A 12,855-nucleotide genomic window follows, 5' to 3' on the forward strand; every position below is an offset into this window, starting at 1 on the left:
AGTTAAGTAATACTACTACTAGTAACTATTCCCTCTGTTCTAAATTACTCGTCTTAGAAATGAATGTATCTAGAACTAAAATACATCTAGATACATCCATACCTACGACAAGTAATTCGGAACGGAGGGAGTACTTGTAGATCAAAGCCGCATCGTTTCTTCTTCTTCCAGCGCCACTGCGCCTCCGCCGTCAGGTACAGCAGCATTTCATCTGGTCAGTGTATCTGTTTCCTCTTGTTCCTGGATGGAAGTTGTTCTTTTCGTCCTCTTCTTGCTTGGACTGGCTTCGAACCTCCCCCTCACACTTTATGTGTTGCCACTTGAAACTGTTAAGTTTTCTTTTCACTTTTATGAGCCTAGAGCAGCGTTTTGGGTACCGAGCAAAATTTCGCGATCTCACATAGTTACCGCGTTTACCGTCGCCCCTTGAGAAACACTCATACCGAGCAAAATATCTCGAATATTTTGAAATTTTTGAATTCAAACGCTCACTGTATATTTAAATAAGCCGCATCTCTTCTACATCAGCAGAACAGGTAGTGGCCTAGTGGCAAAGGCATAGTTTCCTTAGCAGCAAGTCGCGGGTTCGAGTCTTGCCTCGCAATATTTGAATTCAAATTTTGATTTTAAATTCCGGTGACCCTCGAGAAAAAAGAGCCGTTTGGGATCCAAAACCTTGCCTAGAGTAGAGCTTTTCTGAGTCAACGCAAGATTACAAGAAGAACAGGTGTCTTCAGGAGTGACGAATGTGTCGTGGCTTGATCCAGCCCGCTAGAAAATTTACAAAGCGCGGTGGGGTTGTGGCCAGCCAACCGTGTAAACTGGGAATCTAGTGGTTCTGCAAATGGGCGAAAAGAAACACAGAGTCGTGATAATCATGCACTGATCTGGAGAATCTGTCCAACTGCACTCCAGATCCGAAGTCAAAGGGGATCATAGTTTGCCACCCCTACAATATTTACACAGCTGTGCTCCTACTTAAACAATGGAGTGCCTGATTAATTAATCAATTCTCGTGTATCATCAGCTCAGGTAGTAGTAGTAGAGGAGAACCACAACAACCACCGCTGATCTGAACACACACATATATATCAACACAGAGAGGACACATTTCATTGAGTTCTTTCAAGGAAGAGAAGGATCCTTCTTCGTCTTCGTCTTCTCTTCTCGAGGTGTGTGCTCTTCTTATCCTGCTCCTCTTACATGTGTCTATGATGGATTTAGTTTTTTTTGGACTGCAAATATGTTGCTATCTACATGGACAAACTGTTGTGCGGTTCTCTTTATTTTGGCAAGGTATTCGCCGCTGAATTGTTGGATCCATGTGAGCTCAAACAACGATCGGGTCTCACTTTTCTCCACCGCGTTTGTGAAGCAATAAATAGAAATACAGAGTTCATACTCGCGGGACAAAAAGGACAAGATTCAGTGCCCATTTCTTGGTGGAATCCTCACTCCTCTTCCCTGCCCTTCGTCAATGGTCCTTTTCTTGGATAGCCTAGTTGAAAGAGATGGTTTGGGTTCTTTATCTCTGGCCAATGAGTGTGCTACTCTACTTCTCCTGCTTACATTCAACATTTTACGCAAATCACACGCATAGGTTTCATTTTCACGATTTGATTTAGTTCGCGTGGAGGTCATTGTCACACGTACAATTATTCCAACCGCTGATGCGTGCACCATTTGTCCATTTCTTGGCCCCATTATAAAAAAAATCTTCCTCCCCATAAAGCCCCAGCTCCATTGGTGATCTCCGTATGGAAAGACGCCACAAATTTCCAATAGCTGTGTGAGTCAAACTCGTGCAGATCAGGTTGGACTTTGATTGAAAAGATCCCATTCAATCTCCAGCTTTTGTGAGCTGTATCACTATAAAATCCCCCATGTCCATGGACCATGCTCTGGCATGTGCTTCTTCTTTGGTTCCCTGCCAAGAGGTACTCCCACCTTCATCCTACTCTTACTCCTGTTGGATGTTCGGCTCGGATTTGGGCTCATGTAGTCATCTTTTCTTTCCTTCTTCGTTCTTTGGATAATCTCATCTGTGGTAATTGGCATCTTATCAACTTCCCTGCTCATGTTAGGTTCTCAATGATTGGATGCTCTAATTATTATTATTATTTTCTAGTTTTCCTTCTTTTCTGCCCTGATATTTGCTCCTCGTAACAATCAAGAGCTCCAAATCATTCAGTTCATGCAAGCTTTGCAGGAAAAAAGAAACCATGGTTTCATTATCCACATCAGTAACTCGAAATATCTGACGAACGTAATTCTTGCAGGTGGTTGAAGAGCCCCTGCTGAATTCCTTGCTCTCCATCAAACAAGGCCTCAACATGTTCATCATAGAAGACAAAGGGGGCGCCATTGCCATCATGTGCGCCTCCCTCTTTTTTCTGGGCACGTGGCCAGCGGTGCTTACCCTCTTGGAGCGCCGGGGACGGCTGCCGCAGCACACATACCTCGACTACTCCATAACGAACCTCCTTGCGGCCGTCCTCATAGCGCTTACCTTCGGCCAGCTTGGGGATGCAAAGCACAACATGCCCAATTTCTTCACTCAGCTCAGTCAGGTGAGCTATCTTGGCGCAGGAAAAACTTGGGGATTCGTTGGTTGGCTGTTTGCTGATTCTGAATGAACTTTATGATGAAGGACAACTGGCCTTCAGTGATGTTTGCAATGGCAGGGGGTGTTGTGCTCAGTGTTGGGAACCTCTCAACACAGTATGCTTGGGCATATGTGGGCCTCTCAGTCACTGAGGTTATCAGCTCAAGCATGGTTGTTGTTATAGGTAAAGCTCATCTCCTCTACTACTTAAAGTGCAATGAATACATTTGATGATGATTATTTAGCTTCTGATGATGCATGTGAGTCACAGATTTCTGGATCACAATCTTTGTTCATATATAAGCATTACTGGAGGGGCTCAATTATTTAACACTAGTTATCTGACACGTCCAGTTGCTTTTTTTAGAAATAAAAGTTGGAGTTGCTTTTTTCAGCTAAAAGTTAAAGTTGCCTGAGCAAATTGGGCTATCAATCTTGGTGAGCTCACTTCACAAGATTCAAAAAGCTGAAGAATTGCAAACCATTGATGGCAATAAAAGCATTCTTTGAATTTCATTAAAAATTATTCATTGAATTCCATCGCAGTCTGGAAAAAAATTAGTGTTCACAATAAGAGGACAACAAACTATCACTTAAAGAACATTCTTCCGATAATTCAGTAGCTACACCAAACTAACGGTTGCTCTGCTATTATCCTATGTGTTCTAATCGAAGAACCAAGGCAAATTATGGGCCGCTTTTTTGTTTCTTGGATATTTATTCCATCAAGTTGCGTGTTGTATTTTCAGGCACGACACTAAATTACTTCCTAGACAATCGCATCAACAAGGCAGAGATTCTTTTCACTGGAGTGGCATGCTTCCTTGTTGCAGTCATCCTTGGCTCTGCTGTTCATGCTTCCAATGCGGCTGACAATGAAAAGAAACTCAGTGAATCCACAAATACCTACAAACTTGGGTAAATCCTTCCCACTTTCTTGCACAATTTTTTGCGGTCTAACTGAAACATCTTAACCACGTTTTAACTTGGATCTGTTCGGTGCTTTTGGGGTCCATCTTCATCTTATATTCCTTGCTCTGATCATCATAATGCGTACTTTTACAGGACGGATGGAGGTACGGAGAGAGGCAAACAAGTTATAGACAAAGGTATAAAATATGCTGCATAATTGTATGAACTACTGGCACTGTTGATGTTGGAGTTACAGATTTTAATTCTTAACTTTGTCTATTTCAGATGCTCCGAAGGACATGGAGAATGGAGCTTCTGCAGAGTGTGACACCAAAGCCGAAGCTGGAACTGCAGAATACCTAATTGAGCTCGAAGAGCGCCGTTCAATTAAGGTAACTGTAATTCCGTCATACAATCATCGCTGTAGAATAATTCAGATAGTATTTGATCTTTGCCCTAAATCTTGCATTCAAAACAGAGAAGCATAATTGTCACCACTAAACTTTTTCTGAACGGTAAGACCACTGAACTGATCTGGTGAAACTTCTTACTTTTCCAGGTATTTGGATCAAGCACCTTTATAGGGCTTGGGATAGTTTTCTTTTCTGGCGTCTGCTTCTCTCTCTTCTCCCCGGCGATCAACCTGGCCACCAATGACCAGTGGCACACCCTGAAAGACGGTGTCCCGCATTTGGTGGTCTACACCGCCTTCTTCTACTTCTCCATTTCGTGTTTTGTCGTCGGTATCGGGTTGAACATCTTGTTCCTCTACCGTCCAATGGCGGGCGTGCCAAAGTCATCCTTCAAGGCCTACCTGAATGACTGGGAAGGCAGGCAATGGGCTCTTCTTGCCGGCTTCCTTTGCGGTTTCGGCAATGGCTTCCAATTCATGGGTGGTCAGGCTGCTGGTTATGCAGCTGCTGATGCTGTTCAGGTTTGTCCAATTAATGCTTAGCCTTAAAAGAAAAGAGGAAACTTTTCTGCACCTTTGATTCTAACTGTTTCACATTGCTGTTCATCAGGCATTGCCGCTTGTGAGCACATTTTGGGGTATCCTGCTATTTGGGGAGTACCGAAAGTCGTCGAAGAAAACGTATACTCTGCTCGTGTTCATGCTGCTCATGTTTATCGCAGCTGTAGCAACACTCATGGCTTCAGCAGGTCACAGGAGCACAAAATGATCTGTTTCCCCATCCTTTCATCAGTTATTCTACCTTGCAGCTCTTTCTGCCACAAGGCGAAGAAATCCAGACAGGAAGACAATGGACTTGAGCCCTTGACCAAGGAAGCAGGCCATGCCAACACAAAGTGAATTCCATTCATGAAGTTTTCGTTTGAATGGAGCTGTACATAACCACAAAAATGGCAGATGTTGATGCATATTTCAAGTTAGTGCAGGATATTATATATAAAAGGATGTGTTGTTCGTTCTTAAAGTCTATAGCCAATAGTACTAGGAAGCAGGACTCGCCAGAATGCTACGAAAGATCACTATGAAGTTACTATGTTTGATTTGGATGCAGTTTAGCTTCAAAATCAAGAGTTTGAAATGGTGGGAATGATTGGTTTGACTCTGTTGCTACTAAGTAAACTACTCGAGTCTGCACAAATTGACATCTCATTTGTGAACAGGATAACATGGTATATTTTCCTTTCCTCCTAGCTCCCGTGGAACTCCCTCCCCCTTCCCCCACCGCCTCCGAAAGGTGCCGCCGGACGAAGTGAGAGCAACTTCAACGGGGCGACCCATTTCGTTCGTCTGCATCGGCGCGGACAAAAGTGGTGGCCCAATGCGCCGGCCAAAACCCAAATCGCGCCCGCTCCGACGCATTTACGGCCCAAATTTGCGCTCCAAATGCATCGACGCGGACACGGAATGGACGCCACGCGTGCCTTCTCGGTGTCCGCCACGGCCCTACCTGGCGGTCGTCCAACCGCCCGCGGCCAAATTGGTCAGCTTAATTTATGACCTCGGGCCCACGCGTCAGCGACGGCGGTCGTCCTTCTTTAAGCCGACCGTGCGGCGATGCCGTCCTCATCCAAATCGCCGTCCACATCTAGCAAGCTTTGCTCCCCTGTCGCCGGCAAACCCTAGCCACCACCACCACAGCGAGATGGGACTCTTCTCCGACGCCAGCAGCAGCAAGGCCAAGGGCAAGGCCCCAGTCATCCTTTTCCCATCAGAGTTCCTCCCACCTCCGTCGGCGCTGGATCGCCGGCAGAGGCAGCGCTTGAACGTGCCAGTGCACCAGGCGGAGTGGCACTGGCAGCACCGTGTGCCTCTCCCGTACCCCGACGCCACCCTGCCGCATGACTGACATCTAGATTCGGAGAGGATCCCAGTGCCGACAGCTCCGCAGTCGGCAAGGGCGCACGCGGAGGAGATGCGGCGCCGGCGGGCGCTGCTGACGTCGGAGGAGCGCCGCGACCCCGCCTACGCAACCGACTCGCTCAACTGGGCGAGGTGGTTCGCCTTCGAGCACGAGGAGGCGAGGCGATGCGGCGTGCGCGAGGTCGACCGCAGTGTGCCGCTGCCGCCGCTCATCGTCCGCGATGAGGACCAGGCGGCTGAGGACGCCTACCAGGCGGCGCTTGCGGCAGTCTACCGGGAGAGCGAGGAGGACAAGCGGTGCAGGGTGGAGGCAGTGGAGGAAGAGGAGGCTCGGTACGAGGCGGCCATGGCGTAGGCCATTGCCCGCTCCACGGTGGGCGACTGCGTGCTGCCGCCGGTGGCCCGCCGTCCCTTCCCCGAGGCCGCGTCAAAGCCGAGCCGGAGCCGCAGCCGGAGCCGTCCCCCATCGAGCGTTACTCCTGGACGGGAGTGTTGGGGAACGCAATAATTCAAAAAAAATCATACGATCATGCAAGATCTATGTAGGAGTAGCAACGAGAGGGGAGAGTGTGTCCACGTACCCTCGTAGACCGAAAGTGGAAGCGTTTAGTAACACCGTTGATGTAGTCGAATGTCTTCACGATCCAACCGATCCAAGCACCGAACGTACGACACCTCCGTGTTCTGCACACATTCAGCATGATGACGTCCCTCGAGCTCTTGATCCAGTTGAGGACAAGGGAGAGTTTCGTCAGCACAACGGCGTGTTGACGGTGATGATGAAGTTACCGGCGCAGGGCTTCGCCTAAGCACGACAACGATATGACCGAGGTGTGTAACCGTTGAGGGGGGCACCGCACACGGCTAAGAGAAGACTTGGTGTGCCTTTGGGGTGCCCCCTCCCACGTATATAAACGAGGGGGAAGACGAGGCCGGCCATAGAGGGGGCGCGCCAAGGGGGGGAGTCCTACTTGGACTCCCGGTCCAAGTAGGATTCGCCACCCCCCCCTTTCTATTCCAACTAGGAGAAGGAGGGAAGGGAGAAGAGGGGAGAAGGAAAGAGGGGGGCGCCGCCCCCTCCTAGTCCAATTCGGACCAGCCCATGGGGGGCGCGCGGCCACACCTTGAGGCCCTTCTCTTCTTTCCTGTAAAGCCCATTAAGGCCCATTACTCTCCCGGGGGGTTCCGGTAACCTCCCGGTACTCCAGAAAATACCCAAAACACTTCGGAACCATTCCGTTGTCCGAATATAACCTTCCAATATATCGATCTTTACCTCTCAACCATTTCGAGACTCCTCGTCATGTCTGTGTTCTCATCTGGGACTCCGAACAAACTTCGGTCATCAAATCACATAACTCATAATACAAATCATCATCAAATGTTAAGCGTGCGGACCCTACGGGTTCAAGAACTATGTAGACATGACCGAGACACATCCCCAGTCAATAACCAATAGCGGAACCTGGATGCTCATATTGGCTCCTAAATATTCTTCGAAGATCTTTATCGGTCAAATCGCACAACAACATACGTTGTTCCCTTTGTCATCGGTATGTTACTTGCCCGAGATTCGATCGCCGGTATCATCATACCTAGTTCAATCTCATCACTGGAAAGACTCTTTACTCGTTCCGTAATGCATCATCCCATAACTAACTCATTAGTCACATTGCTTGCAAGGCTTATAGTGATGAGCATTACCGAGAGGGCCCAGAGATACCTCTTCGATACTCGGAGTGACAAATCCTAATCCCTATCTATGCCAACTCAACAAACACCATCGGGGCACCTGTAGAGCATCTTTATAATCACCCAGTTACATTGTGACGTTTGATAGCACACAAGGTGTTCCTCCGGTATTCGGGAGTTGCATAATCTCATAGTCCGAGGAACATGTACAAGTCATGAAGAAAGCAATAGCAAATAAAACTAAATGATCATTATGCTAAGATAACAGATGGGTCTTGTACATCACATCATTCTCCTAATGATGTGATCTCGTTCATCAAATGACAACATGTGTCTATGGTCAGGAAACTTAGCCATCTTTGATTAACGAGCTAGTCAAGTAGAGGCATACTAGGAACATTCTGTTTTGTCTATGTATTCACACATGTACTAAGTTTCAGGTTAATACAATTCTAGCATGAATAATAAACATTTATCATGATATAAGGAAATATAAATAACAACTTTATTATTGCCTCTAGGGCATATTTCCTTCAATCTCCCATTTGCACTAGAGTCAATAATCTAGTTCACATCGTCATGTGATTTAACACTAATAGTTCACATCTTTATGTGATTAGTTCACATCTCCATGTGACTAATACCCAAAGGGCTTACTAGAGTCAATAATCTAGTTCACATCGCTATGTGATTAACACCCAAAGAGTGATCATGTTTTGCTTTGTGAGAGAAGTTTAGTCAACGGGTCTGCCACATTCAGAGCCGTATGGATTTTGCAAATTTTTATGTCTACAATTCTCTACACGGAGCTACTCTAGCTAATCGCTCTCACTTTCAATATGTATCCAGACTGAGACTTAGAGTCATCCGGATTAGTGTCAAAGCTTTCATCGATGTAACCCTTTACGACGAACTTTTTGTCACCTCCATAACCGAGAAACATGTCCTTATTCCACTAAGGATAATTTTGAGCTTTGTCCAGTGATCCACTCCTGGATCACTATTGTACCCTTTTGCCAAACTCATGGTGAGGTACGTAATAGGTCTGGTACACAGTATAGCATACTTTATAGAACCTATGACTAAGGCATAGGGAATGACTTTTCATTCTCTTTCTATTTTCTGCCATGATCGGGTTTTGAGTCTTTACTCAACTTCACACCTTACAACTCAGGAAAGAACTCCATCTTTGACTGATCCATTTTAAACTCCTTCAAAATCTTATTAAGGTATGTACTCATTGAAAGTCTTATCAAGTGTCTTGATCTATCTTTATAGATCTTGATGCCCAATATGTAAGTAGCTTCACTGAGGTCTTTCGTTGAGAAATTCTTATTCAAGTATCCTTTTATGCTATCCAGAAATTCTATATTATTTCCAATCAACATTATGTCATCCACATATAATATCACAAATGCGACAGAGCTCCCACTCACTTTCTTGTAAATAAAGGCTTCTCCAAAAGTCTGTATAAAACCATATGCTTTGATCACACTATCAAAGCGTATATTCCAACTCCGAGAGGCTTGCACCAGTCCATAAATGGATCGCTGGAGCTTGCACACTTTGTTAGCACCTTTTGGATCGACAAAACCTTCTGGTTGCATCATATACAACTCTTCTTTAAGATATCCATTAAGGAATGTAGTTTTGACATCCATTTGCCAAATTTCATAATCATAAAATGCGGCAATTGCTAACATGATTCGGACAGACTTAAGCATCACTACGGGTGAGAAGGTCTCATCGTAGTCAACTCCTTGAACTTGTCGAAAACCTTTCGCAACAAGTCGAGCTTTGTAGACAGTAACATTAGCATTAGCGTCAGTCTTCTTCTTGATGGTCCATTTGTTTTCTATTGCTTGCCGATCATCGGGCAAGTCAACCAAAGTCCACACTTTGTTCTTATACATGGATCCCATCTCAGATTTCATGGCCTCAAGCCATTTTGCGGAATCTGGGCTCATCATCGCTTCCTCATAGTTCGTAGGTTTGTCATGGTCAAGTAACATGACCCCCAAAATAGGATTACCATACCACTCTGGTGCGGATCTTACTCTGGTTGACCTATGAGGTTCAGTAGTAACTTGATCTGAAGTTTCATGATCATCATCATTAGCTTCGTCACTAATTGGTGTAGGAATCACTGGAACTGATTTCTGTGATGAACTACTTTACAATAAGGGAGAAGGTACAATTACCTCATCAAGTTCTACTTTCCTCCCACTCACTTCTTTCGAGAGAAACTCCTTCTCTAGAAAGGATCCATTCTTAGCAACGAATATCTTGCCTTCGGATCTGTGATAGAAGGTGTACCCGACAGTTTCCTTTGAGTATCCTAGAGCTATGCTCCCCGGCAATGGTGCCAGAAAATAGTCTTGATAACCCACAAGTATAGGGGATCGCAACAGTTTTCGAGGGTAGAGTATTCAACCCAAATTTATTGATTCGACACAAGGGGAGCCAAAGAATATTCTCAAGTATTAGCAGCTGAGTTGTCAATTCAACCACACCTGGAAACTTAATATCTGCAACAAAGTGTTTAGTAGCAAAGTAATATGATAACAATACCAATGGAAAAGGTAATGGTGGTAAAAGGTAATGGCAGCAAAAGTAATATTCTTGGTGTTTTGTAGTGATGATAACAATACCAACGGAAAAGTAAATAAGCGAAGAACGATATATGAAAAGCTCGTAGGCAATGGATCGGTGATAGAGAATTATGCCGGATGCGGTTCATCATGTAACAGTCATTACATAAGGTGACACAGAACTAGCTCCAGTTCATCAATGTAATGTAGGCATGTATTCCGAATATAGTCATACGTGCTTATGGAAAAGAACTTGCATGACATCTTTTGTCCTACCCTCATGTGGTTGCGGGGTCCTAGCGGAAACTAAGGGATATTAAGGCCTCCTTTTAATAGAGTACCGGAACAAAGCATTAACACATAGTGAATACACGAACTCCTCAAACTACGGTTAACACCGGTAAGTATCCCGATTATTGTCACTTCGGGGTTAACGGATCATAACACATAATAGGTGACTATAGACTTGCAAGATAGGATCAAGAACTCTCATATATTGATGAAAACAAAATAGGTTCAGATCTAAAATCATGGCACTCGGGCCCTAGTGACAAGCATTAAGCATAGCAAAGTCATAGCAACATCAATCTCAGAACATAGTGGATACTAGGGATCAAACACTAACAAAACTAACTCGATTACATGATAAATCTCATCCAACCCATCACCGTCCAGCAAGCCTACGATGGAATTACTCACGCACGGCGGTGAGCATCATGAAATTGGTCATGGAGGATGGTTGATGATGACGATGGCGACGGGTTCCCCTCTCCAGAGCCCCGAACGAACTCTAGATCAGCCCTCCCGAGAGAGTTTAGGGCTTGGCGGCGGCTCCGTATCGTAAAACGCGATGAATCCTTCTCCATGGTTTTTTCTCCCCGAAAGTGAATATATGGAGTCAGGGTTGAGGTCGATGGAGCGTCAGGGGGCCCACGAGGCAGGGGGTGCGCCCAGGGGGGTAGGGCGTGCCCCCCATCCTCGTGGACAGGTGGTGGCCCCCCTGACGTGGATCTTCCTTCCAGTATTTTTTATATATTCCAAAATAATTCTCCGTTGATTTTCAGGTCGTTCCGAGAACTTTTATTTCTGCACAAAAATAACACCATGGCAATTCTGCTGAAAACAGCGTCAGTCCATGTTAGTTCCATTCAAATCATGCAGGTTAGAGTCCAAAACAAGGGCAAAAGTGTTTGGAAAAGTAGATACGACGGAGACGTATCAACCACCACTTAAGGTACTGTAATGAACTCATTATTTATTTATTTTGGTGTTAAACCTAATGTATTCCAACTTCTCTATGGTTTACAACCGCCAAAACTAGCCATAGATTCATCAAAATAAGCAAACAACACACGAAAAACAGAATCTGTCAAAAACAGAACAGTCTGTAGTAATCTGTAGGTTTCGAATACTTCTGTAACCCCAAAAATTATAAAATAAATTTTTGGACGTCAGGAATTTATCTATTAATCATATGCAAAAATAATCAACCTAGTCGGACTCTCCAGTAAAAAAATGGCAGCAAATCTCATGAGCGCTAAAGTTTCTGTTTCTTAGAGCAAGATCTCAAAAACTTTCCCCAAGTCTTCTCAAAGGTTCTACTTGGCACAAACATTAATTAAAAGCATAAAACCACATATAAAAAGAGGCTAGATGAATTATTTATTACTAAACAGAACCAAAAAGCAAGAAACAAAAATAAAATTGGGTTGCCTCCCAACAAGCGCTATCGTTTAACGCCCCTAGCTAGGCATAAAAGCAAGGATAGATCTAGGTATTGCCATGATAATGATATGGTAAATCGCGAAAACTCATCTCATACTCCCTACGTTCAGCAGCAAGCTTTCTTTGTGGCAAGAAAAAGTAGTCAAAAGGGCTAAATTTAATGGGACAAAAGTCCCCAAGATCAAGCTCGGGAGGTATTGGTTCCTCCTTTGGCCCCTCATATTGCACAACCAATTCATCATTATAAGCATTCTTCTGGCAAAAAGTCATGAGCCTTTGTTCAAGGGAAAAACCTAACCCATTATTATGGATAGCAAAATTATCATTAAGTTCAGAGATCCTGTCAACAAGAACATTGGTAGGAACCTTTTTTTCTAAGGTTTTCATAAAAAGCAACATGATCTAAAGATCATAAACGCATTATGTCTTCTTGATAAAAAAATGATTGCTTCTATGGGAGGACGGCCGACATCCACCCTATAATGCGCAAAAATTTCATTGGCCTCTTTTATTATAAATCTGAACTCATGAGCTAAAAAGATGGTTGTTGCTTGCTTAACAGAAGAATGCTCAATATTAGAAAATTTTAGAAAAATCCTTTGTATGGAAGGATGCATATGTAAACATTGTCTTTCAAGGTCAACTATGAGCAGAGATATAGCATCCGCGAGACTACTAGTTTTATGAAGAATAGACCCGCTCATGGTGGGCAAAGCACTGGCACAAGTAAAGAAATCTTGAATAACTCCCTTCTCAATAATATTGCCGCTACCAATCCGAAACTTTTTAGTGTGTAAAATAGTAGCATTTTCAAGAGGATCATCAATAGCATCAAAGTTTTCCATATTATCATCCTTACCAACGATAACCTCCCCAGTTTCAGACATGATGGCAATAAATTGTAAAAAGAACGAGCACACAGAAGGCAGGAAGGAAAAAGAGGGCGAATAAAACGGCAAGGGTGAAGTGGGGGAGAGGAAAACAAGAGGCAAATGGCA

General features: G+C 44.5%; 1 protein-coding gene across 1 annotated transcript; it reads left to right on the forward strand.

The window, feature by feature from the left end:
* Nucleotides 1-1,736: 1,736 nt before the first annotated feature.
* LOC119300648 (ureide permease 1-like) lies at nt 1,737-5,088 on the forward strand. The gene is made up of 8 exons (XM_037577551.1): nt 1,737-1,937; nt 2,280-2,570; nt 2,651-2,789; nt 3,355-3,523; nt 3,671-3,714; nt 3,803-3,909; nt 4,077-4,451; nt 4,540-5,088. Exons 1-8 carry the CDS (start codon nt 1,884-1,886, stop codon nt 4,696-4,698), a joined length of 1,338 nt encoding a protein of 445 aa, XP_037433448.1. The 5' UTR covers nt 1,737-1,883; the 3' UTR covers nt 4,699-5,088.
* Nucleotides 5,089-12,855: the final 7,767 nt, after the last annotated feature.

Source organism: Triticum dicoccoides, chromosome 5A (assembly GCF_002162155.2).
Source record: "Triticum dicoccoides isolate Atlit2015 ecotype Zavitan chromosome 5A, WEW_v2.0, whole genome shotgun sequence".
NCBI lineage: Eukaryota > Viridiplantae > Streptophyta > Magnoliopsida > Poales > Poaceae > Triticum > Triticum dicoccoides.

Coding starts and splice junctions, on each gene's coding strand:
- LOC119300648 (XM_037577551.1), top strand. CDS start 1,884: ATGTCCATGGACCATGCTCTGGCATGTGCTTCTTCTTTGGTTCCCTGC. Junction 3,524..3,670: donor ACAAATACCTACAAACTTGG/GTAAATCCTTCC, acceptor GTACTTTTACAG/GACGGATGGAGGTACGGAGA. Junction 4,452..4,539: donor CAGCTGCTGATGCTGTTCAG/GTTTGTCCAATT, acceptor GCTGTTCATCAG/GCATTGCCGCTTGTGAGCAC.